This window comes from Ursus arctos, unplaced genomic scaffold, assembly GCF_023065955.2.
Source record: "Ursus arctos isolate Adak ecotype North America unplaced genomic scaffold, UrsArc2.0 scaffold_7, whole genome shotgun sequence".
Classification (NCBI taxonomy): Eukaryota; Metazoa; Chordata; class Mammalia; order Carnivora; family Ursidae; genus Ursus; species Ursus arctos.
In genome coordinates, this window is record NW_026623089.1 from 25,435,148 (window position 1) to 25,461,895 (window position 26,748).

The following is a 26,748-nucleotide window of genomic DNA, read 5'->3' on the forward strand; positions in this document are numbered from 1 at the left end:
TGGCTTCCATCCTTCCTCCTATCCTGTTGCACCCTCGGTTTCCTGGCCTTTGATCTACCCAGGGTGCAGAAAGTCTCACATCTCTCAGACCCGGATTTCCATGGCAAACCAATGGCCAGGGCCTAGAGAGTTATCCCTGGTGTCTCAGGTGATGGGGGGAGAGGCCAGGAAGTGCTCCTAGAGCTGATGGGACAGGCAGCAGCATCCACACTCCACATGGCTTCCCGTAACCAGCCCCTCTGGAAGGGAGCCACCAAGAGCTGCCTAGGGAGGAGAGGGAGGAGGCGGGTGTGGGAAGAGCCCACGGAAAGAAGGTAGGGAGAAGAAAATGAGCCTTCTCACTTGTAACCAGGGTCCATGGGCTGCATAAGGGTGCTCCTCAGTGGCAAAGGCGCCTTCCACTCCCGTGGAAACGAATGTGATGGCCATGTCACCTGTGATACTTTTATATGTAAAGTGCCGTCCATGCAGAAGCCTGCCCCTGGGGGTGGGAACACAGAGACCGTGAGCAGCAGGCCTGGCCAAGGGACAGGGTGCCTGGCAAATGCCCTCCTGCCTGCCCACCTGCCCACCAATGGGGGACTGAAACCAAACATGTTCATTTCAGCATCTTCTGAGAGAAGCCTCTCCCAAGTTCTCTACTGTCACTGCTCCAAGTGCTCAAAGCCAGCAGAGACATTAGATCAGCATTCAACGGGCCTGTGGCAGGACTGGAGGACACCTCCTTTGTGTCCTGGTGAGGAAACCAAGGCCAGAGAGGGCAGTCAGCAACGTGCCCAAGGTCATGCCCAGAACTAAGAGTGAGGTCACGTCCCCTCTGTTTCGAGGGCTGGGGTGAAGTAGTCCCCAAACAAATTTGCCAAGCCCCTGGGAGAATGGCAGAGTGCCTTCACAGCACAACCCCTGTGTCCACGGTAGAGTCTTCCGCCTGCTCATGGGCTCTCCCACAAGATTAAAATGGCTAGCCCCAAGGCCACAAGCACACCTCAAAACAGACAAATCAACAACAATAATAATGATAATAATAATAAAGGCTGACACCAAATGGGGTCACTCTGAGGGAACCAAAAGAAGTTACTGTTAATCCCCAGTCTGGAAATACACCTGGGGGAAGGGCAGGCAGGGACAACCAGTGAAGAAGAGATGCCAGTCAGCGAAGGAAGCCCAGCCTGCCCTTTGCTTTCCAGGCTGCTTCAGATTAACCCTTCACCAGTCTAAAGGTCCTGAGCCTGAGCCAGAGAGGGAGCTGGGGAGGAAATGGCTGGGGTCCTGGTGGGGGGCCTTGCCAGCCCCTGTTCATTCTGACCACTGGCTATCTTTGCCCTGCTGCCCAGGGTGTCTGGCCAAGGCTGGTTAGCATCCAAACTCCTTTTTCAGGCTCTGGGGACAGTGGGGAGGGACCAAACCAGGGCAACCCCCTTTTTCCTTGTCACTGTTGTCTAAGTTGAGAGTTATTCTGGTCACCTCCCTGCTATAAAAGTGAGGGTGGAAACCCCAAGGGCGATGCGAGAAGCCAGCTGAGTAGATTCAACCCAGGGCAGCACCCCCAAGCGGAGCGCTGAATTCTGGCCACAGGGCTGGGTTTCTGGCACTGTGGACGGCAGCAGAAAGGACACAGCTGGGCTTCTCGGTCCCTCAAGGAGTCCGTTGTGCTGGCCACTGGGTTTGGAGAACTGCATGTTTTGCATGGGAAAAGCAACAAGCAGAAGAAAATAGAGTCCAACCCACCAGAGCCCCAGCCCTGCTACCCACTGCTACGGACTCTGGGCTTGGAGGATGGCAAGGGCCCACGAGTTCGCCAGGCAGCTGAGCCTTCCCAAGGGAGCAGGGCTGAGGGACACCTCTCTGGACAAAGGAGTGTTCTTCAGCACAGTGGGGGCTACAGGCCTTCCACAGGCCCAAGATGGAACTGCCTGATGGGCTCTCCTCTCTCCTGGGGGCCCAGTCTCCACCCCGAGGTGGGGGAGAAGGCAAGCATAGGCCTGGTGGCTCCCCGAGGACAAGCCGTGTGCTGTGGGGCTCACCGTAGGCACAGGGGAATGAGAGCCCCTGACTCCTGGTTGAATTTCAGATGCACGCTCTCGAGTTGTCGTGTGCGGATCAGCTCATGGGGAATGATGGCCGTGGAGCTGTCGCTTTCCAGGCTGTCTTTGCGGCTCCTGCAAGGCAAGCACAGAGCAGGTTCAGCACGAAGTAAACACCACGGGGAGGAGCGAGATGGGAGTCTCTCAGGCTGGGCTCCTGAATGACGGTGATTGACGACAGTGACAGCAGCAGCCACCATTCACGTGTGCTCGCCAAACGCCAGCCGCTGCACAAAGCGTTTCTCACGGACGGCTCCTCTCAATATCCCCATGAGGTGGGTACTCCTGTACATCCCTTTTATGGATAAGGAACTGGGGATCAGAGAGGTTAAGTAACTTAACTCCCCTGTCGGGGGTACGGAGCTGGGATTTGGTCGCAGTGAGATCGAGTTCTAAAGCCTCAGCTCTGGCCAACACACCATATAAAAGTTTATGTCACAGCGGCTTGTTCTTCCCTACACAGCAGCAAGAGCACCTGGGAGCCCTTCTTCCCCTGCCCTGGAGTCTCAGTTCCCAAGTTCCCCAAAGCTGGAGTGCTCGAGGACCAGGAGGCGCGGCTCCAAGAGCTTCCTTCCAGCTGATCCTGACAAGGCTGACTTTCCGCAGGCTCTGAGCGTGCGCACTCCTGCTACTGGCCAGGAGCGGCAGTGACATACACATCCTCCTTCTGACCAGGAAATGATACAATCCTCGGTGAGGGGGTGCAAACCAGGCTCGCAGGAGTCAGACTAGTGGGCTGGCTGGGCAGCAGAACCAGGCCACCATCCCGCTGGGTTTTGAGGCCCCAGGAGTCCTGTACCAGATTCCTCCTGACTGCGGCCTTGGCCACAGTCAGCTGTCACTGCTGCCTCACGCTCCCTCCTGTCCTGCTTCGCACCAACAGCTCATCCCACAACTGGGCCACGGGGTCCCTTTGCAATCTAAGATACGCTCTTTCAAATTCAGCTGCCCCTCACTGACAGCCTCTCAAATCTGCCTCAGCCGGAAATGAGGGTTACCCACTGATCCTATTCAAAAGGCCGGATCCTGGTTTGGGCTGTGAATCTCAGAACAATTCCCCAAGTGTCCATCAAAATACTGGGTGAGCAGCTCTAGTTATTTACCATTCAAGAGGCGGGAGCCATCCGGGGTGTGTAGGCTCACAGTCAGCCAGCCAGTGAGGGGCAGGCCCAGCCTCCTCACACGCTGGGGGGCCGAGCACCGGGGCCTGTGGCCAGTGAGGCACCCCAACAGGCAGAGAACCTCCCCAGAGGGAGGGTGTGAGGTCAGCAGGCAAAAGGATGGAGGGCGGCGTCGGACAGCCTAGGGCCCTCCTGAGGTAATGGGGACCATTCCTGCCAGCTGTGTGGCTCTTGCCCAGATGTAATGGCTCTTTCACAAAGTGGCCTCTTCCTCTGGTTTCCCAGAGCAAATTCTGAAACTGCCCTTTGCCCTAGCTTCTCCTTTAACAAACCCTTTCACAAGACCCGCGAAGGAGACAAATGATATGGCCAAGAGGGTCATGGAAGTTCAAGATTGGAAGGAAACTCTGAGGTGGTTTAATCTACTTCTTCCCTTTACAAAAGAGAGCCCGTGACGAGTCCAAGGCCACAGAGCTGGTCTGTGGCAGGCAAGCGTGGGAGCCTAGGACCTCTGACTAGACCCCTTTCCCTCACACGCTGGCTGCGACGCCTTCCGAGGAGGGCAACACCAAACATCATCTCTCGGTGGGTGCCCTCAGGGCTCAGACAAGAGCAGAACTCAGAAGACAGCAGCCCTACTCCGCTCCAGAGCAAGGAGTCTATAGCCTCACTGGCTCAGAGTCCCACGGTGAGCACCCCACGTATATTCTGTGGTTAATCCTTCTTTCACAGACGAGGAAATGGAGGCTCAGAGAGGTAAGGTGACAAGCCTGAGGTCAGAGTGAGTTTAAGGGGAAGACCAGAGTGTGATTCTTACAGTCGCTTCCCCGTGCCATCTCTGACAACCGGCCGCACATAGACCTACCACCGTGTGCCGGAAAGGGGCTGACGCCCGGCTGCCGGGCGGGGCCTCGGAGCCCGTGGGGCCCACTAGAGGACGGTTGCCTCTCTGGCATAAGCAAAAATGCTGATGAATAGCAACTGGGGTGGGGTGGGGGGCTGGGAGAGAAGAATCAACAGCACACAGGGCTAGAGACATCTCACGCTGGAGGGAAAAATAAATTGTTGAAAGTCAGCTAAAGTCACCTTGGAAACTGCTACAACACACTCACCCAGAACGGGGACATCAAACCCAACTGCAAACAGCTTTAAAGAAATGGAAAAGAACTTAATCATCTGAAGAATTAATGTGACAAGTGCCCACATTTACACCTCCCACCAACCTTCAATCATTTGAAAACGTACTTTAATCTTTTAAGAGAAAAAAAACTGCAAAATGCTAGATCTGCAATCCTGGAGCTTGGGTATTTCCGGCACGCTGCTTCAATGGAAACGCGGCTGCTCCACACACACACGCAGGAGCCCAGCTTTCTGCTGATTTGTTTTTTCTGGACATCGATGCAGAAGCATGAATTATTTGTGTGGGCTGGGTGAGGTATTAAATCTGCAGCCGACACAGGTTTGCAATGTTTTGCATGGTTGTCAGCTTAATCTTAGTCATAAAAAAATAAGTACTGTGCTCGCCAGCGTGGCCTAATTTTTCAGCTGGGCTGTTTTCTCCCCGAGTTCCCAGTGGAGGAGAAGGCAGAGCTTCAAGGGGCTGGAAGGGAGAAGGGCTCCCAGTGAAGCACGCCCTATACCCCCCAGGCACTGCCAGGGATATGGGGCCAGGGGAGGAAGGATGAGCTCTTGCTCCAGGTGGCAGAATGGTTAACACGTAGGTAGGCTCTGGGTTGGATTCTCGCATGAGCTCAGGCAAATGACTGACCCTCTCTCTGAGCGTCAGTATCCTCTTGATGGGAATAGATAATAATACCCTTTCGTTATAAGGATTAAACAAGATGACCCATGTGAAGCATCTAACAGCGCCTGGGGATGTAGTAGGTGCTCAAGATACATCTGGAATGCGCTAACAAGGATGTGAGGGGGCTGCCTCTAGAAGTCTATCTGCTCTTCTGCAAGAATGTTGATAGCTTAATAGGGAGTTATTTGCCTTTCCCAACTGCCTCTGGCCAAGTCAGTCCCTACTTCTGAGTAAAGGTCCTTGCCCTGAAATTGGGAGACAGGACTTCTGAGATGGGGCTTGAAGGGCTCCTGACTCCCTGAACAGACACTACGGGCCCTGGTCAACCACTGGTCCTCTGGGAAGGCACAACTACAGGCCAACAAAAACCCCTGAGGCTTTTGTTCTGCTGAGGGAGGTGCTGGCAGGGCCGTCTTCCCTCTACAGAGCACAACGGTCTTCCTGCAATTCTCATCTGCCCGACCTCAAGGTGCCCAGAAGTGGTTTAATCCCTCCTCCCATGACAGCCTTTCAAATCTCCGAGGCTGCTTTCGCAGACCATCATCAGTTTCTCTTTTCCAGTATTTGTGGCCCTTTCAACTAAGACATGGTTCTGAAACCTTCCAGCCGTCCAAGTCACTCACGCTTGCATTTACTCCAGCTTGACCTGAAGCCAGGGCGTCAGGTCCAGAAGCAAAGTGTCTTGTGTGGAAATAAATACAGCATGTGGTCTAACCAGTGCAGATCAAAGAGGGACTATGAGCTTTCTTATTTGGGAAATCTTATTTCTATTAAAACTGTCATCAAATTGTCTATTCTTTGTAACCCCATCATACTACCAACTCTTACAGCACACCCTCTGTCAACATCTCCCTCAGGCTCTCTCCCATGGCCTGTGCTTCGACCTCTTCTCCCCCATCCTGTATGTCCTGGGGATTAGTGGGAGCTAAGAGCCCAACTCCGCATTATCTGGCTACTGTTTTAGGCAGTCCAGGTATTTCTGAAACTTGACTCTGGCATCCATCATACTGCCAATCCCCCCTGACTTCACATCCCTGACAAAACTGTTAAGCTCACCATCAACGTTCTCATCCCGGGCTTTGATTACCATGAACAGGGTAGGGCCAGGCAGACAGGCTGACAGATTGACAGCATTACCCTTTGGGTATGCTCATCCAGCCAACTATAAATCAACCCAACCATCCCATCACCAAGCCCTTCACCTTCCTGGATGTTCTGTGGACATTCTTCTGTCTTGCCAACAATGATGTCAGAAGACATTCTGAAAATGTCTTGCTAAACGCTAGAGGTCTACAGCACTTCCTTTGTCTACCAGTTGGAAATAGGTAACTATTTCTTTTTTGCTTTTTAAGGTAAATTTTTAAAAAAAGTTTTTATTTATTCATTTAAGTAATCTCTACACCCAATGTAGGGCTTGAACTCACGACCCCGAGATCAAGAGTCTCATGCTCCTCCAACTAAGCCAGTTAGGTGACCTGGTAACTATTGCTAAAAATAGATGAGAATGGTCTGGCAGGCCTGATTCTTCATGAATCCATGCTGACTCTCCGGGCTCACTGTTCCTCTTAAAAGAGTGTTCACAGCCTGCCTGCTGAATACTCCAGTCCAGACTTCTCCCTGAGGGTTGACACCACGCTCACGAGTTTGGAGGGCGCAAGATGCTTTTTGCATTTCGAAACTTTTGAGTGCTCTCAGTCGGCCAACACCTCTCTCCTATTCCCTCTAAGATTACGGACACCAGCTTCATAAATCTCATCTGCCAGTTCGCCCGGTGTTCTGGGGCACAATACATGTGGACCAACCAGGCAGCCTGAAATCATGGCTTCAGTCTTCTCATCAATGCCTGTGTGACTCTTCCTACTCTGATAACCATTCTTTTTGAGATGGAAGCGTAACAGAACTTGGGTACATCTTGCTTTTTCTCTGCCACTGATTAAAGTCACTGTGTCCAAACAACGAGGCCTACATTTTCTTCTTCTTGTTCCAAACAGAAGTACAAAAAATAAAGTCCTTTTTGCTGGTCATAGCACTTTTTTTCAAGACTCAGTTCTCCTTGAGTTTCAGCTTTTCTTGACCCTGTTCCTCCATAGTCTGTGCTAGTATAACATACTTCTCCTTCCAGATTTTGTTCGAATTCTTCAAGAAATCTGAGTTACGTAAAAGATTCTCTCCACACCCATACTGGTCCCTGGAGGGATTACACCTTGTTTCCCAGGGACGGGTCACAATAGTGACATTAAGAGGTGCCTTTTAGTGAGTGCGCTCCCCGGCACCAGCTCCTCTGTTAAACCCTTTCAATACTTTGCTTCCTTTTCATTTTCATGGCAACTCTATCAAGAGGTATTACTTTCCCCATTTCACAGATGAGGAAACTGAAACTCAGAGACTTAAATAACTAGCCCAAGGTTACACAATGAACGAGTCAAGGGCTGAGACGAAATCCCCAGGTCTTCCTGATGCCAACTAAAACAACCACAGTGTTTCTCCTCAAGAACTTCCCAACCCTCTGAGTGGGCTTTTCTTCTGGGGTTTCAAGGCCGTGAAGACACATCTATTTTTTCCCTGAATTCTTAAAAAAAAACTGCTTCCTAGAAATCGAGGCAGGAGTTCCCAAAGGGTATTTGATGGAATTTTAATTTAAGGGAAGCTTCTAGAAAAGCAGATGGGGCAAGGCCTGGATACAGCACACTGTGTCTCGGAAGAGAGACCTAAAATGTTGGCATTTTGAAGACCGAGGAGGACCGCAGAGGCCAAACCAGCCAGTCTCATTCTATGTAAGCCAGCATCGTCCAACCTTAGCCACAGAACCGCCTTTTCCCTTAACACCCAACAAAACCCCCTACAAGGCTGTGGGGACCCTCCAACTGGGGATGACAGGGCACAGGGTTTTCCTTCCTGATCTTGCTCTGCCCAAGGTGCTTTCTTCCAGTGCCTTGCCACTTCCACTCCATGTCCCGTCCACCTCCACGGCTGGACGAGTGCCCCTCGTCGTTCCCTTTACACCAAGACCGATGCTCTCAGGAGGCCCGTCAGGCGGTTACAGGCTGATGATCTTCAGCTCCTAGCCGGGCGCAGGGGCAGTGGAACCGTCTCTGCACAACCAGGGCGGCCTCAGTGCCAACTCTGTGATTTTTCAGTCGGAGCGGGTTATCCTTTCCTTTCGCAAGGCAGGACGAGCTGTAACAACCCCTACAATATCACTTCTTGGACTTTCGTTTATGATTCTTTTTAAAGTTTAAAGAATCACAGGATCCTGCTGGGACCAGTCTTCCCACCCCACTCTTCAGAGACAACCACTCATTTCTGTTAGCAGACTCTTTCGGTATTTTCTCCAGACATCTAGTTTTTGTTTTTGCTTTTTTTTAAGATTTTATTTATTTGTCAGAGAAACACAGAGCACAAGCAGGGGGAGTGGCAGGCAGACGGAGAGGGAGAAGCAGACTCCCCGCTGAGCAAGGGGCCCAATGCGGGACTAGATCTCAGGACCCTGAGATCATGACCTGAGCTGAAGGCAGACACTTAATTGACTGAGCCAGCCAGGTGTCCCTCCAGACTTCTAATATGCTTCACTCCGACTTCCCCGTTTTCTCCTCTCCGGCTTCACCTACTGACTTCCCACAAAGGAATACGAGCTCTCAGCTCTCTTCTGTACCAGCCTCCCGCCCTCCCACCTTCCCAGGAGAACTGTATCCTACGTTTGCTTGGATCAGCATTAAGTGTCTACATTATTATACGAAACCAGTGCTATTGACAACTGAGGCAGGTGCTATACTATCATGCATATTTTGAGAAAAGTATACTTTTCTGGTGCAGTTTTCTATTTTCCTTGGATTTAATAACAGTCTTGGTTATCTACGTGTTTATCACTAATTCCATCCTAAACTTAACTACCAGTGGTCTACAGATTTCCCCCAGATATTCAAATACATCAAGCATTTATCAATTTTCTCTTTTTCCCAGCCCTTGCTCCAGAGGCCCTTCCAAACCGGCTGCCTTCTGTTCTTGCTGCTCAGCTGCCCTCACTGTCACCCTGATGACTCCCCTGGCCTCTCTCCCATGCTGGACCCCATTGCCTGTCCCCCGCATGTCTTCCTCACTCATTCTGGTGGAGAAGATCCTCCAACGGATTTCACCGCATTCTGGGACCTGCTTTTCTCAGCCAAACGGTGCCCACTGAACTGCCACCTCATGGGCTTTGAACAAACTAAAACACCAGCTTTCCTCTGTACAGTGTTGTGTAAACTTCCAGGGCCTACTTTCCAGTTATTTTTTCCTATGAATTGGCAGGAAGCCCCTCCACATGTATCCTCTTTTACAGGCAGTACCCAGTGGCGGAGAGGACTGGATCAAACAATCCAAGGTTCGAATCCCGGCTCTGACACTTACTCACTGACCTGAGCTTACTGACCCGAGGTAAGTCCTATCATCTATCTAAGCCTCTGTGTTCTAACTTGTAAAATGGGGACAACAGCAGCTCACAACACAGGGCCTGGCAGGTGGTAATGCTCAATAAAAGCTGCCTGCTCAGCCCCAAGACCCTGGCTAGCCCAGGATTCTTCCTGAAGTGGGAACAGCGAGGGGAGCTTTATGCGATGGCTTAGATGCACACCTCGGTAATTCAGGAATTGATCTGAATCTTTCCATTTATTTCTTCTTTACCACCTGTCTATATAACACATTCTATATTTACACTTCCCACTGCATAAGGTGACTTTTTACATATCCTAAACCACTCTCTCCTTCCAGTGTCAAGCTAGAGTCCTGATTTTCTAGTACTGTAGAGTTTATAGTAATGCCCCTGTTCGCCCTAGCCACATTTTACAGACTGACAGAACTGTATCCATGTTTCCTCTCCACCCGGGTCTCTTCACATTGAAAAGCCTCAATTTTTCCATTTTAGCCTAAGGGTATTTATTGGTCATATTCTATCAATGGCAGCAGGCATGGAAAGGAGAGGAGCTGAACCACTGAGCCTCCTTATAGCCATAATCCCAGTCCTGTGACAGGAGTGACATCTGCACTGGCCACACGACTTGGGGCCTTCTCTTTGGGGATGCCGGGGAGCGGGAACCAGGGCATCAGGGTTGGCAACTATTCAACAGTAATGTGGGTTTGGCCTGCTGAGCCAGCCCAGCCTCTGGCTTCCGCCTCTAGGCTGGAAGATTATTCCTTTTGCTTTCAGATTGCTGACGAAAACTCTGAACTTTCCAGAGAGGGAACCACTTGAAGGTCCCCCTTCAGGGCAGGATTGGGACAGGGTACAGGTGTGGGGTAAAGGCACCAGCTCACCTCCACAACTACGCCTAAACACAAGGCTGTATTACATGGTAAACACCAATATCCAAATGATAAAGTATGGTATTTTCATTGTGGGCATCCCAAGGACGGGATATGGTGATAGAACAGTGGGGCTGGGTGTGGCTACAGAAAAGAGAGGGAACAAAACTGGCATGATGATTAGAGGATGCTTTAATCAACCAGGGGAGTTAACTCTGGGCACCAGGGACCTCCACCCCAGCCCAGCCCTCTGACTTGGGTGGGAGACAAGGATGCCTGCTTTCCTGAGTGAGCCCACTGTCACCAGAACACTTGGCTTTCTGTTTTCTGAGACACTGAGTCATTTCCTCTCTCCAGCTCTCACCTTTGAGCCTTCCTTTTCCCTTCCCTGGAGAAGTGACTCACTGCCGAAGTGTTAGGTGACACTGAGGATCAAAGATGGGCGATAAAAATACTCCCGATTGTGCAACTTTGAAGAAGGGGGATGCGCTGTGGACTGAGGACTCAACATGCTGGCCATGAACTCCAAGGCTACGGTGTCAACAGTGGCCACGGCTCCATCTCTCTGGGGAAGTGGAGCAGAGAAAGGAGTTCAAACAGAAATTCACCTGTGCCAGATCTGCTGCGGAGACCCTCGTTGTGCCCTCTCAAACGTGTCTCTGAGAAAGGCACACAAAGGCAGGCACTCAGCAGGACACGCGTGAATCACAGAGGCCCGGGCCCTTCCTCCTATCAGCCCTGTGGGACCTGGCTGCGGCCCCGAGAGCAGGGCTGTTTCTTTCTGGGTCTTCTCTCCAGTGAAAACAACTGTACTTCCCCAGCGTGGGAGTGGTGAGGGAAGCCCACGTGACGGACGCAGGCTCTGGGCTGGCCACTGCGCTGACGCGCTAGACACTTTGAACAGGGTCACCCGAGACTGCCCCGTGCGTGAACTGTGAGTGCCAGCGGCCGAGCTCCTTTCCCAGATGGAAACTCACGTTCCTTCACCCAATTCACTGGGTTCGAACTAGATATTTTCTTCTAATTAATTGTCACGGCCCTCATAGGGTGATTAAAACAAAACACAAGTTTCTCTGAAGGATGACGTCCTGGCCAGGTTACAAGCTATTCAAGACGGGAGCAGAGGCAGCAAAGTCACCCCATCCAAAAGGCAAACAGATGGGAGCAGAGGCGCTCCTAAAAGTGGAGAGAAATATATGTGCAAGCATGTGTGTGTGTCGGGGGGGGGGGGTTGTGCAGCAGAGAAAGACACAACCAGATAATTCATACTACAAAACCTTAATTCTTCAGGAAATTAAGGCAAAAAGGCAAAAAAAAAAAAAAAAAAAAAAAAAAAAAAAAAAGCCTTAAAAGCTGTTGGCATGATTCCAGAAGACTGAGAAACTTGGCTCAGAAACGATGGTTAGTTTGCTTTTTAAAGGTGCCTCAACTACAAAGTGTTTTTCTCACAATCAGGAACCGTCCCCTGCCAACGCATCCGCACACACACGTGAACACTGCCCCTCTCGGGGAGGGTATGTGACCCAGAGAGCTGCGTAAAGGTCCTCCAACCTCAGGCAATGAGACCGGGCCGAGGGAGGAGGAGGTCCTGGAACACTGCCACAGGTTCCCAGCCTTGGAGCAGAAGTTTATGGAAATGCAAAGCCCCGCACCCGGTGCACCTGACCACACACATCCTCTGAGTCCCTGCGGGGAGGCTGGGGAGCAAAACCCAAACCCTGCAGAGCAGTCCAGGCAAGCTCAGACAGAGAAGATGCCCCGGGCCTGTTCTCCCCCTCAGGTCCCTACAAATGTTGGCAGGCACAGTCCTTAAGCCGGGCTCTCCTCGGTGGCAGAAAGGAGTGGCTTCCCTTGCTTCCCAAACTCACCCGGGCAGGCGGTGGGAAGGGAGGCGCCAGCAAGCCGAAGGAGGCTTTTCTCAACTGATCATCTTGGGAAAAGCCAGATACAAATTTCATGGCTGGAATGCAAGGGTTGTGAAACCCTGAAAGAAGCCCCAAAAGGGGCCAAGGACTCTCCTTCTGGGAAGGCAGTGGGAGGAGGGCTGGCGAGGGCAAGTGGGAGAGGAGCAGGTTACCCAGAGGGGCCTGCCTTTCTGGGAAGCAGGAAGTAAGGCCTCAAGAAAGAAAGAAAGAAATCCCCTAGCCCTGAGGTGGTAGAGGGGACAGAGATAGGGTTGGTTTTGTTTCTGAACATAAAGAAAACCAGGCTTTCTGTCAGAAAGTAATTCTGGTATAAAAGGCCAATTACGATAGGCTCGTTATCTCTGGGATTTGGAAGCACCAAAGCTGACCACATGTCCTCCCTAGAGTTAAATATGCACCGTAAGCTTCTAACATGGCGCTTAGCCTTGTCTCCAGTATCACATGAGACGTTCCTATTCCTACTCCAACTAGACAGATGAGGTCCACCAAGGAGGGTCACTACTACCTCAGAGACACAGCCTTGTGTGTGTGCCTCATGGGGTCCCAGAGAATGGGGTAAGGAAGGTCACACTAGGGAAGACTGCCCTAAGTGCCACCCTTTTCTAACTTTGGACAAGTTACTGACTGGCCTCTCTCTTCCTCAGTCTCCTCATCTATGAAAGGGGATGGTCAGATTATCTACTTCACAGAGTGACTGTGAGAATGAATAAAGGTCATGTGGGGTAAAGCACCTGAAACATTACTTGGCACACAGTCGTCACTAAGTAAGTGTTAGTTGCTACCGGGGTATGAAAAGAGCCAGGGCTTGCTCACCCCCCACCAGTAGGCCAGAGCCCAGCTGCTAATGCCCAGGCTCCACCAGCCCTTCTGGACTGTAGCTTCCTCAGACCATTCCCAGACCGCTGTGCAACCAGCGCGCCCCAGCCTAGAAAGCCTGACTCAAGGAAAATCAGACATGCACACACAGTAAGGCTCGTGCTGGATGCTCCCCCACAGGGAGAGGAGCAAACACTGGAGCCAGCACATTCTGGGTCGGCTTTCTCAGTCGCAATCCATGTGGTTTATCTGAAATGGGGTCAGGTCCCAGAGTGGGCAGCATAGATATTACAATCGTGCTTGCTGATCTAAACTGAGTCCATCATTATCGATCGTGAGATAATAGCGAGCTAGCGCCTTGAGACACTTGAGGGGTGTGTTGGAAAAGGATCTTGGCAAAACAGGAGGAACCATTTCTCAACCAAATGGCTAACAAATTGGTAACTAGCACTGAGAACCTCAGAAGAGACACTTGGATTCCCTCCGGACTGCAGATTCCAGCACTTTGGAGACCTGAATGGTCACTTGAGCTCCAGGGAGGGACGATGACCCCAAAGCGCCGGCACCCTGATCTATTTCCACCCATCAGTTTGTAGCTCAGTCAACTCAGGCCAAAGGTGGAGGCTGCAGCTCTTACCTTGTGTCTACAGATAGCCCTTGGACCAGCTCCAGTGCCCCTCTGCGCAGTCAGGGGTGTGCTGAGTCTGGGCGGTATGTATGCATCCCAGAACCCTGAGCCTTGTGCCCCCCGCCATGTCTGGAAGTGCAGCAGCTGAACGTCTGCCCAGGACAGCGAGTGAGATCTCAAGCCTGCTCCACATATACAAGAGCGGCAAGTGGGGTGTGTCTCTGCAGGAGCCCCTGCCCTTCTGCCCAGAAACCTGGACCTTCCAGAGGTGACAGGGACATCTGAACTGAGACTGTCTGCAAGTTATGGGCAATATGCTTGAGCCTTTAAGCCTTCAAGTACCTCCCAGCCTCCCCGCCAGTGCCAACGGGGCATAGAGGGTGAAGCCAAGCTCAGGGCATGGGAAGGAGCATGGCCCCGGGACAGGGTCCAGACTCATAGGTGGAGAGCTTCCAGATGCCCCATGCCTCAGCCTGGCCATCTGCTGCTGCCAGGGGAAGATCATGGTGCCTCACGCCAGCTACTTCAAAGCAGATGGCTAGAGAAGCCCACTGGCTGGAGTTGAAAGCTGCTCGGAGGTGGCAGTGGAGGCTTCTCTAGGCTCTTGCCAAAAAGCTCAACTCGCATGTCTTCTGGGTGGCAGATTCCAGGTGAGCCATCTTGGGCATCCAGAGTAACTCTCCCTACCCCACAATCTGCTCCCGGGCTGCAGCTTTGACTTTAGCTAGCCAGGCCTCCCCTGTTCCATCCCTGTCAGCTCCTCCTCCTGCCTGAAACTTCTAGGTCAACTTTAAGGTCCGTCTCATGTTCTTCCTTCTCCAAGAACCCTCCCTAACTATTCCAGATCATGCCGACTTGTCTTTTCTGTAGAATATTAGATTACCACCACTTCCGGAGATCATGGATAAGCAGCTAGAGCTAGAATTCAAAGAAGTAGCTATTTCCAACAAAATGCATCTACAGCCAGACTCACACCAATTTCAGTTCATGCACCCCCAAAGGAAGAGACTATATCCTAGATGGCCCCCTGGGCCCTGAGCTTGCCACACAGCAAGTGTGTAATAAAGACTTCTCAGAAGGACAGATCACCCTGGTCTTGCAGGAGCGCCGTGCTTCCTTTTGAGCCCAGGGCACAGCAACTTCCTCCCTGGCAGGCAAGGTTTCTGCTCTGGGCTGCCAGCTCCCAGGCATCCTCTGCCAGCAGCTATTCCCTACAGCTTCCCTGTTTCAAAGGGCAGAAGAGGGTGCCCAGCTCCAGCCCTGCCTACCATTCATCCCCTATCAGAGGAAGAGAGGTCAGCAGGAAGAGGATCTGACCCCTGGGGGTAGCCATAGTCTCTCCCAAAGGGCTACAGGGGCCCCTAGACGGGCAGTAGAGGCCTGCAAAGGACTTCCCTTCCCTTCTCTGGGCCCCATGGAAGGGAGGCAGGAAAAAGGGCCTCAGCAGCAGGCGTCCACGATGGGGCTGGCCAGACAGGGAGGCCCCTGGGGCTGCAGCTATCAGCCGGAGACCAGGCTCCAGGAAGGAAGGAAGGGCAACTCTGGCCGAGGCCGAGATAAGGAGGAGAGTCGTGCTCAGCACAATGGGTTCCCTCAAGGCTGGGATTTTGCCCCAACTTGGCCTCCTGTCTGCTCACACAGCCCATGTAAATATTTACTGATGTTTATATTCCTGGTCCTCTGGGTCCCCTCTGAGGCCCTTTCCTATGACCCACAGATCTGTGTGCCCCAGAGACCCTGGGCCCATCCAGCAAGGCCTATGGGCACTGTTCTCTCTCATGCAAGCCCCAGGGACAGACACTTCAGGACAAAAATGCCCCCCTTGTACCAGCCCTGGGACACGGCTCTCAGGAAGCTATACTAATTCCCTCTGTGGACAAGGAACTTACGGGGCCCGGTCATGGGTGAAGCCGTTCTGCCGCTGAGGGTTGATTGGCGGAAGGACAGGTTTGCTGTTGATCTCAAGTCCTCTCCTCAGGGTCTCCCGGATCTGCTCCGTGTCTGCAACAACACCACTAAGTTGCCTGATGGCCCTTTGGGCTCCTAACATCCCTCAACCCTGCGCTCGGAACCTGGCTCTGCAGACATGCTAGGAAAAGGTCCTATGAAAGCCGTGAACCCACTCTAGACATCACCCTTGAGAGCTGAGTGAGAGCAGTGTTGAGGACACAGGGTAGATGAGGCAACCATGCTCTCAAGAAATTTCTGGTCTGAAGAGTGCCATTCTTGTAAAAGACAAGGGGGTGGCCTCTGGACTTCAGAAGCGCACCTTCCAAGATAGGGTTCTTCCCTGTCTTTCCCCTTCCTGTGCCATAGGCCCTAGATATACCCTTAACATAGCTCCAGGCAGTGACTAACAAGATCCTTGGCACTGCCCAAACCCACCCAGGGATTCTGCCCACTGTAATGGATGCCACTATGGGCTGCAAGTGCTTTGCCATGAATGAACTCCTACGGAGTTTCTGGGTTCTGGGTGGTCAAATGATATCCAGCCCTGCCACCCTTCTCCTTGAGCAGGCCGGTGGGATGCTGAGGTCATCTCCCTACGTTGGTCCCGGGGAACCTTGCCTGTCCATGGGTCTGCCAAGGGCCAGGAGGGTGAGAGAGGAATCTCTTGGTGGGACTATTTCTTTGCAAGGTGCTTTGCTGATCTGTGGGGTGGAGCCCCCTATAGAGATTTGGTCTAAGCTTTACCTATGCAATGGCAAACACATCCAAAAAAGCAAATGAATGCTGGTTGCGCAAAGGGTGGGCTTACAGTGGATTATAGAGGTGATAATACTAACTTTTCTAACTGTCTGACTTGTTACAGTGGTATGGGTGACTTTCATAAGTTTTAAAAATTAGCTGAAATTTTGGACAATGAATCCCTCCTTAAATTACCTCTTTCGTCAAAAGCAACTGAATGATTTTAATGACTGTATGCTTTCCCTCAGAACCTCCCACGGGCTTATTAGCACACCATCAGAACAAGCAGGAAGCCAAAGGGGGTCAGATATTTGCACTAGGAGCTTAAGTTGTCCTTTACGGAAAGAGAATAGCTCCCATAAGTGCCATCGCATGTGCAGGCATTTTGTTCAAGACTGTAGGTATTCCTTATTCTTCAAACAATAAGAAAAGATGGAGGAACTAGACAAAGAAAGTAGAAAAACAAGCTGTCAACATACATATAGGTAAATGGCTGCTTTCCTTTTGGAGTTAGGTGGGGATGCCCTTTGCTAAGAACCACAGCTGTTTCTACAACAAAGACCACCTTGGTGAGCTTCCAGCAGGAGAGCCATATCCTTCTTTCCCAAGGCCCCGCACAGAAGGCAGTGGGTACAGGGTGCCCCGCACAAGGCCCCTTGCACTGTATCCACAGGACAGGGAGGCAGGGAAGTTTGAGAGCTGGCCTCACACTCAGGCCTCTCTCATCTAAGGCCTGGGAGGGCCTGAGGCCAGAGTGATTCTCGGGTCTGGCATGGCTTTCAGGCCAGAGCTGGGCCCTGTTTCAATTCTGTGGGTGGCCGATGCTTATTCTTTTGCACTTGGGTGGACTATGGCCTTTTCCTGTAACTGTTCTGTGGCTTCCACTCACCTCCATGACCTCAGATTGCAAGGGGGCAAATCTAAAACACAATGGTTACCGCTGGCGGTGCATCTGAAATACACACAGGAAACACAAGAGAGATGGGCCAATAAAGCTCCCTCCATGCCACCCTGCTGGAGGACTTCACTTGCTGTTTCAATCCTGCCAGGAAAGGAACTACTGAATGGGCTGCTGATGCTGGAGCCCCATCCTAGAGAGCCTGAACACCGGGCCTGGGGACAGGGGAAGGGAAGGCTGGGTGCAGTGGCTACCTTTGCCAGAGAGCCGCCGTGGCTGCGTGCCGATACAAATGCTCCGGCTGTCCTCATCATCCTCGGGGGGCCGGCTTAGGTCGTCCCAGGCACACTTGGCGCTGACACCACTCAGGTTGGAGCCATCCGTCTCGATGCCTTTGTCAACTCTCTCCTGCTTGGAAAGAACCAAAGAGCCAGAGTTCCTTCAGCGAACCGGTGGCCCAAGGTCACCACCACCTTTCTGGTATTTACTGAGTTCTTGCAGGTGCTGAGCATGGAACAGGTGCTGGAAGAGCAGGATGTCTGATCTTGTTCTGCCCTGGTTGCTAACACATGATGGTCTCTGCCAGCCACTGGACTCCTCCGGGGGAACCAGGGAGCCCGGGAAGCCAGGAAGCATGAAAATCCCAAGGAAAGCTCGTCCTCTATCTGGACCCTCCAGTAAAACCACCTGCACACCTGTTTCAGAGCCCTAACTCTGGCCACCCCGTGCCGGCCCATGGAGCTGATGTGGCAGAGGCAGGAACTACTGCCCTGAGGAAAGGCACAGTCCTTCCTCTCCTCCCTGGTCCTTCAGGAAGAACCCCCCAGTTACTGCTAGAGAGGACAGGGTGGAAGCCTGCCACAGGTGGGAGAGGCCAGGACTGGGCCCAACTTCTCGGACTTCACACCTGCAGTTCCCTCTTCTAACAGCAGAGGGTGTGGTCACCCAGAAAAGTGCCACCAGAGAGCAGGACAGGACTTCCCCTCGCTGCATCACTAACTTGTTTGGCAAAGGACTCTGGATGGAGTTTCTTTTCCATTTCTTAGGCTGAGATGGGGGCCTGGAGGGCAGTGGCCATCTGCAGACCCCATCAGAGGCCCTGCCTTTGTGCAGGCCTTGGCACTGTGGAGTCCCAACACTCTCCAAATGGCCTCAAGGAAGAGTTGTACCCAAACATCCCTGCAATTTCTGGTAAAACATAGTTCTGTGATGCTGGGTGTTGGATTAAAGGTCATCTGGAAGGCTCTAGCAACGTAGCTTATAAACACCATGTGGGCCAAATAAAGCTCGTGAGTGAAAGCACCGCAGTAAGAATCCGCATCTCCCCGTCTGCCTGACCCTCTCCCAGTGGCTCCACAGGCAACGCATGGGCCTGCTGCTGGGCCAGAAGGCCTATCTGTGGAAACACAAGGGAAGGTCCTTATTTCTTGAGACCGTCAGCAGATGGCCCTGCCCTGATGCCTCCTTTTCAAAAGTTGTACTTTCCTCCTTTCCAGTGCTATAATCAGCCTGGGCAAAGCTGGGATTCTTTTTTTTTTTTTTTTTTAAGATTTTATTTTTAAATAATCTCAACACCCAACATGGGGTTTGAACTTAAAACTCCAAGATCAAGAATCACATGCTCTACTGAGGCAGCCAGGTGCCCCAGCCCCACACGGGGAGAGGCTGATGACAGGAGCCGTTCTGTGCTCCAGGCAGGAGTGTGTGGGCCCTGCTTTGCTCAGGGTAGAGTTTGAGCTTTACCCTTTCCACTGGCTTTCCTGGGCCCCTCACCTAAGCAAGGAGCTGAGGGTGGCTCTTGACTCAACTAGTTCAGCCCACTTACTTTATAAGTAAAAAAGAGTCGGGCCCCAGAGAAGGGACTTCCTCAGGCACACAGCTGGCTAGTAGCAGAGTTTGGAGCAAAGGAACAGGAGCCAGCTCTAAAATGAACCGCCTGGAAGCAGGCCCCACACAGCTACAGATGAGCACAGAAGGGTTCCTGCTTGGTGCACAGGTTCATGAGGAAAGAAAGCTGGGCTTTCTTGCCCAGGTCCCCCTGCTTGCTTTTTTTTTTTTTTTTTAATTTAAATTTTTTATTTTTAAGTAAACTGTATGCCCAACATGGCGCCTGAACTTATGACCCTGGGACCAAGAGTCGCCTACTCCACTGACCGAGCCAGCCCCTCCCCACACTGCTTGCTTTTAAAGACCACTGGGTGCTCTGGGTCCTGCTGGCTGGTCTCAGCAGAGCCCGAAGACTAGGATGGAGAACTGTTCTTGGAATGCAGAGAAGGACGGGGCTGCTTACCAGGCTGGTTCAAATGATCAAGTTCTTTCTTAGTACTTGGCACTTATGACCGGGGCTAAACAGCAGCCCACAGTGCCCCTTGCTGGACCCCAGTGTGGCTGCAGAGCAAGGACACAGGGAAACAGAGCCTTCATGGTTCCTGGTTTTTGCATAAGCAGAAGCTATAGGGAAACCAACTTTAAAGTGGAGCTAACAGAGGATCCTGGCAGCAGTTTGAAAACTTCAGTGTTAAAGGCACTAAGAAAATAGAGGAGCATCATGTGTGAATGAGTAGGGCTTCTGCCCAAGATCTCACAGGTCTATAGTAAAGAACCCACAGGGACTGTTGGCTGTATGTCTGCCCACTACCTCTCCCCTGCCACCTCGCATCCCTCCTAGAGGACACGGAACTCCTGGTGGCTGCCCGCAGCCTGCCAGATTTTTAGAAACATGAAAGGTTCAGAGATGGCAATGGCCTACAATGGGTCGGGGGAAGTAGAAGGAAGTGTATACATGCCTGGAACAATCTTAGCTGTCTGCTTCCCTGTTTCACGAGCAGTGCATTAGGAAGGAAGTTATGCTCTAGGTGGCTTTCAAAATTAACTTGCACGCAAAGCATGTTTCTTCTAAGAAACCAAAGATGTCACTGCATAGCTGGGCCACGGTGAGTGGGCAACTGCAGGCCTGCATGTACACAGACTTCCTTTATATATCCAGGGACGCCAGCCTCCCCAGGGGAGGAGCTCGGAGTCTGACTGCCCAAGCTGAAGATGTATCTAAAAGGGGCGTGATCACTAGACCAACCACAGCTCCCACTGCAGCTGGGCCATGGGGTCAGTATCACCCATCCTGTGTGTTACAGGGTGCTGGCGGGAGGGAGGCGGCTCCCTGAAAGAAAGTCCATGTTCTTTGAAGAAGGGGGAAATGGAAGGATGAGTACCAGGCAAGCAATATTGACTTTCTATAGTGACAAGCTAGTGATCTTAATTTTTTCAAGTCAGGTTTATCGATGTATGACTTGCATACAATAAAATTCATCCTTCCCCCCTCACCCTTTTATTTATTTATTTATTTATTATTTATTTATTTATTTAATTTATTTGTTTGTTTGTTTATTTATTTTTTATTGGTACCATTTCCAGTTTGTTTTATGTAGTTCCAATATCTAAAGAACTGCTCTTACATTTTAAAGTATCAGAGTAAGCATGGATCCTCACTTTTTTAGGATTCTAACCAAGATATTACTGTAGTATCATCCCAAACAATCTCAATATTATAAATTTCCACCTATTAGTAATATAAAAGTCAATTTAATCCCACTCTTTTTAAATGCAAAAAAACATGTATTTGAGGCAAGCTTTCCTGGCCGGAAATCTCTGCTGCCCATGTGCTCTGCGGAATTCAGGGGACAAGTTCCAAATCATGCCATCTTTCTACCCATTCACAAATAAAGCCCCTCCGTTTTCCCAGCATGAAAGCCAGTGTTATTTGGAAGAGGCCTAGGCATAGTGTGCTAGAAAGGTTTTCCTCACTCAAGACATACTTGCAGGTGTGGATCGATCTCAAATATGGTCTCTCCCCTCCGCATGTCAGTTATCAGCCAGGGGCCGCCAGCGCTGTGGACAAGGAAAGGGGACAGGATGGTAACTGAGGGTCTGGGCTGATGGGGTGGGCCTTGTTTGCTGCCCCAGGCCCAGAACACGGGGGAGCAGTTCGAGGACAGGGACTGTCAGGGAGTGAATCATCAGGAGCCCCTGATGTGAAAAACCAGTGCCTGAAAAACAATGTAAGGGGAAGCCCACATGTGGGGTAAGGAGGAACTGCCACCCTCAGGCCCAGGAAGTCAGGCCCCACCTCATAGGGCGGGCGTGTACTCACACAGGCACCGTCCGCAGCAGCTCCAAGATGCCCTGCCCGTTCCACTGCTGGGCTGCGTGGAGCTCCTCGGTGCAGACGCCAACAATCTGAGACCCGGGGACAAGATGCCATTGCATGTTAACGGTCACTCCTCCCACCCATCCAGGAGGACGGACCTAGGCTCCTTCAGGGTCAACTCAAGTGGGGGGACCACAGGTAGGATCTATGGCCAGGGGCTTGTCCGTCCAAAATGGGATGGTTTCCACAGACAGGGCACTGAGGCCTGATCCTTGTCCTGCTACAATGGGTCAGGCGTCAGGGTGACATGATGTCTAGCCCTGGACTGCAGAGGTGAACATCAGAGTGGGTCCTCAGCCCACGTCTCTGGAGGCAGGGTAGGTTCAGGGAGATGTTCCAGCCTAGGCTACGATCGCAGGGAATGCAAACACAGGGGATTCTGAGGCCCTTCAAGCTCCCAACAACAACCAAAGGGCCCTGGCAGTTTGCAGAAGAGCTCTCTTTCCTCATCAGACGCAGGGCCTTGGTGTAAACCTCAAGGGCAACAAGCAAACCTTCACACAGACCCCAGCATGACCCCAAGCCCAGCTGCAGCGTGGGTGCATGCACACCCCTTCTGGGTGAGGGCGAGGCCGGCCCAAAGCTGCCTTCCTGCTGGGTGGTCCCGTGCCTACGGCTGTGTGGGTCTTTATCAGTTCACCAGAATATCCGCCCTGTTAGCCTTAGCCGCTCAACTACAGCCTTTGCCCCCCACCCCCCACACACCCCATGGCCCCTTCCCTTTCCCCCTTCTCCCATCTCAGCGGGCTAAATCAGACCATCTGAATCTGACGAGCTAGCAGAGGGAAGAGAAAATGCGAGAAGAGAAGGAAATCTCCTGTTGCCTTCACTCCCCCTACCCAACCCCTCTTGTACTAAAAGGCTTTTCTCCCAGGGAAGGCTTGAGCCCATGTCCAACTTCAGCCTCACCTGGAGGAACGTAACTACCCCAAAGGGTGTCTGCACGGGTTGCATCTGTGGGTCCTCGGTCAGCAGCATGTGCTGAATTCTTGACTCGCTGTTATCCAAAGGGCTGTGCCAAGACACGTGGTCCCCGCTGCAGAAGGTGTTCTCTGTGGGAGAGACATGAGGGTGCCCAGTGTTGGAGGCCTCGTGTCCAGGCCTGAAGCCCTGGTATCAGAGAAGCCCAGGCTGGGAAGCTCCCCAGTCTTCCAGGGGAAGCACTCGCTCATATAGGAAAGACGGTGGATATTTCCCCCAAACCAAACGTGCTCCTGCTTGCCAACTCTGCCAGCCTTCGGGGGAAAAGGACAGGCTGCTGCTGTGGCCGCTCACTTGGCCTGGCACATCCAAAGACTGACCTGGGGTTGGGGAGCCATGATCAGGTCTGCCAGGAAAGAGTAAGGTGCTTTAGTGTGGGACCATGTGGCCAGAAATTCTCAGGGAGGCTGGGGAGTAGTGAAAGCACTTCACCGGGGAAAAGCATGCCCTTGGTTCTAACTCTTTACTGTGCTGCTGGAAGTGTTGCTAAAAGGAGCCACCTGTGGACGGCCTTTGAGATTGGCCACTGACTTCCCACAGGTAGCTGGACAGAGGCATTCCTGAGGAACACTGGAGGCTCCAAGTACACAGGTCTGGGTTGTGCCCCACACACCTCTGCAGAGACGTACAGTCTGGAGGGGCGGGCGTTTCCATGAAATCACAGACACGGGGCCCGGGCGGACCAAGAGAAACGTGCAAACATGGCCAACTCATAGCCTCACCACTGCACTTCACACAGGCTCATCACTTCAAAAACACTGTCTAGGACAGCATAACCACAAGGAAGAAAACACCCATGTGGGAGGAAGTCTCCCCCCAGCCCTGACTCTTCTGTTGGGTACCGTGCCAAAGGTACTCTGTACTTACCAGCCTGTGTGTATCTACAGGGTCTCTCCACCTTTTTTTTCCCTAATACAAATGGTAGCACACTGTTTTGCACATTCTGGTTTGGTGGGTTGTTTTTTTTTCTTTTATAGATTTTATTTGTCAGAGAGAGAAAGAGTGAGCACAAGCAGGGGGAGCAGCAGGCAGAGGGAGAAGGAGAAGCAGACTCCCCGCTGAGCAGGGAGCCCGATGCAGGGCTCGATCCCAGCACCCTGGGATCATGACCTGAGCCGAAGGCAGTCGCTTAACCGACTGAGGCACCCAGGTGCCCCTTGTACATTTTGTTTAATGATATATCTTGGGGGATCATTTCATATCAGCACATAAAAAGCTACCTCATTCTTTTTTTTAAAGATATATTATTTATTTTAGAGAGCAAGAGAGAGACAACATGAGTGGGAGGGGCGGAGGGAGAGGAAGAGAGAATCTCAAGCAGACTCCACGCTGAGCATGGAGCCTGACGCAGGACTCAATCCCAGTCCCTGAGATCACGACCTGAACCAAAACCAAGAGTCAGATGCTCAACCGACTGTGCCACCCAGGCGCCCCACTACCTCATTCTTTAAATGGCTGTATGGTAGCTCATGTGGTCTATCACTTATGATCTGGGAATCTCAACAGCTGGGGACTCTTCACTTTTTATCAATATTTAAAGGCAAGGCAGGGGCGCCTGGGTGGCTCAGTTGTTAAGCATCTGCCTTCAGCTCAGGTCGTGATCCCAGCGTTCTGGGATCAAGCCCCGCATCAGGCTCCTCCACTGGGAGCCCACTTCTTCCTCTCCCACTCCCCCTGCTCGTGTTCCCTCTCTCGCTGGCTATCTCTATCTCTGTCGAATAAATAAATAAAATCTTAAAAATAAATAAATAAATAAATAAATAAATAAATAAAGGCAAGGCAAAACATGCAAACACACACACACACACACACACACACACACACACCAGCCTGAAGCCACCCAGGGAGGCCTGAAAGAGCTTCTGCTCTCCCTTGTCTTGGTGTGAATACTAACTCCTTCCTGTGTCAGGTATGGTTATACCAACTACTTTTTCCATCTAAGAGACAGGCTCAGCTTTTTGGTCCTACCCTCAAAAGCATTCATTCATGAGGGTGAAGGAAGACTACTTCCTCTAGGAGACATGGGGTGATAAAGGGAGAGACGGCACAGCTCCAGGCAGAGCCAACTGGAAACCTTCAAATTTCCCAATTCCTGCTGTGCCCACTTTTCCCAGATTCCTTCTCCTTTTACAGAAATGTGATCTACAAGCAGCCTGCATGATCTACAAGTCAGAAACAAAGCAACAAGTAAAAAGATTGAATTAATAATTCAAAAGTTTTACCCCATAATAAGCTTACCCCAGATGGCCTCACTGGTAAATTCTACCAAACATTTAAAGAACTAATACCAATTCTTCACAAACTTTTCCAAAAAATAAAAGAGGTATCACTTGCCGATTCTTTCTATAAAACCAGTATTACCCTAATGCCAAAGCCAGACAAAGGCATTACAAGAAAAGAAAGCCATAGACCATTATCCCTTATTCATACAGACACAAAAATCCTCACTAAACAGTAGCAAACTGAACATAGCAACATACAGAAAGGGTTTATATATAATGACCAAGTGAGATTTATCCCAGAAATACAAGGTTGATGTAACATAAGAAAACCAATGTAATATATTATATCAATAGAATAAAGATTTTAAAAAACCCACATGATCATCTCAATAGACATAGGAAAAGCATTTGCAAATACTAATACTAATACTCTTTTATGATAAAAATACTCAAACTAGGAAGAGATAGGAACTTCTTCAATATATAAAAGGGCATCTACAGAAGATAGTAAAGACCAAATTATTTTCCTCTAAGATCAGGAGCATAACAGAGATGCCCACTCTTATCACTTCTATTTAACATTGTATTAGGGGTTCTAACCAGGGCAATTAGGCAAGAAAAAATAAACAAAAATCCAGGTAAACTGGAAAGGAAATGAAACTATATTTGCCGATGACGTGATCTTGTACAAAGAAAGCCCTAAGGAATCCACTAAAAAACTAAGAGGATAAACAAGTTCAGCAAGGTTGCAGGGTACAACAGCAATATCCAAAAACCACTTGTATGTCTGTGTACTTGCAATGAACAATCTGAAAACGAAATTAAGAAAACTTCCATTTACAACAGAACAAAAAAGAAAACAATGTTCAGGAATATATTTAACCAAAAAAATGTAAAACTTGCACTCTAAAAACTATAAAACACTGTTGAAAGGAATTAGAGAAGACCTATATAAATGAAAAAAATATACAATATTCATGGATACAAAGACTTAATATTGTTGACATTAATATTCCCCAAAGTGATCTACAGATTCAATCCAATCCCTACCAAAATGCCAAATGCCTTTTTTGCAGAAATTTAAATGATGATCCTAAAATTCATATGAAAATGCCAGGGACCCAGAATAGCTTGAAACAAGTTTGAAAAAGACAAACAAAGTTGGAAGACTTAATTTTCCTGATTTCAAAACTTGCTACAAAGCTACAGTTCTCGAGACAGTGTGGTACTGGGACGCCTGGCTGGCTCAGTTGGTAGAGCACGCAACTCTTGATCTCGGGGTGGAGAGTTCAAACTTCATGTTCGGTGGAGAGATTGCTTAAAAATAAAGTCTTAAAAATAAAAAACAACAGGGGCGCCTGGGTGGCACAGCGGTTAAGCATCTGCCTTCGGCTCAGGGCGTGATCCCGGTGTTATGGGATCGAGCCCCACATCAGGCTCCTCCACTATGAGCCTGCTTCTTCCTCTCCCACTCCCCCTACTTGTGTTCCCTCTCTCGCTGGCTGTCTCTATCTCTGTCGAATAAATAAATAAAATCTTAAAAAAAAAAAAAAACCAACAGTGTAGTACTGGCATAAGGATAGGCATTTGATCAATGAAACAGGATTTAGAGTCCAAAAATAAGCCCTCACATTTATGGCCAATTAATTTTCGACAACAATGCCCAGGCAATTCAATATAGGAAAGATAGTCTTTTCAGCAAGTGGTGCTGGAACAACTGGATATCCACATATGAAAGAATTAAGTTGGATCTCTTATACCATAAACAAAAATTGATTTAAAATAGATTATAGGCCTAACCGTAATAGCTGGAACTATAAAACTCTTAGAAGAAACATAGGAATAAACCTTCTGACCTTAAATTAGGCAATGGTTTCTTAGATAGACACCAAAAGCACCAGCAACAAAGGATAAACTGGACTTCAATAAAATGAAAACCTTTTGTGTGCAAACAGTACCACTGAGAAAGGAAAAAGAAATGCAAATCCAAACCACAATGAGATACCTCGTCACAACCATTAGGATGGCTATTATAAAACGAAACAAAACAAAACAGAAAACCACCCAGAAAATGAGAAGTGCTGGTGAGGCTGTGGGAAA

At 50.4% G+C, this 26,748-nt stretch overlaps 1 protein-coding gene across 6 annotated transcripts in view; it reads right to left on the reverse strand.

The window, feature by feature from the left end:
* SUFU (SUFU negative regulator of hedgehog signaling) overlaps nucleotides 1–26,748 on the reverse strand; it is a 113,740-nt gene that overhangs the window by 14,002 nt on the left and 72,990 nt on the right. For 2 of the 6 annotated variants that reach the window (XM_026493990.4, XM_048218903.2), the window contains exons 4-10: nucleotides 22,355–22,497; nucleotides 21,389–21,474; nucleotides 21,054–21,126; nucleotides 17,496–17,649; nucleotides 15,545–15,656; nucleotides 2,025–2,159; nucleotides 343–481 (exon numbers count right to left, since the gene is read on the reverse strand). In XM_026493990.4, coding sequence (XP_026349775.1) covers nucleotides 343–481; nucleotides 2,025–2,159; nucleotides 15,545–15,656; nucleotides 17,496–17,649; nucleotides 21,054–21,126; nucleotides 21,389–21,474; nucleotides 22,355–22,497 — 842 coding nt within the window. Of the gene's footprint in view, nucleotides 1–342; nucleotides 482–2,024; nucleotides 2,160–15,544; nucleotides 15,657–17,495; nucleotides 17,653–21,053; nucleotides 21,127–21,388; nucleotides 21,475–22,354; nucleotides 22,498–26,748 lie in introns of all 6 variants that reach the window. The other 4 variants (XM_026493989.4, XM_048218902.2, XR_003314639.4 and 1 more) reach the window with 2 other exon arrangements.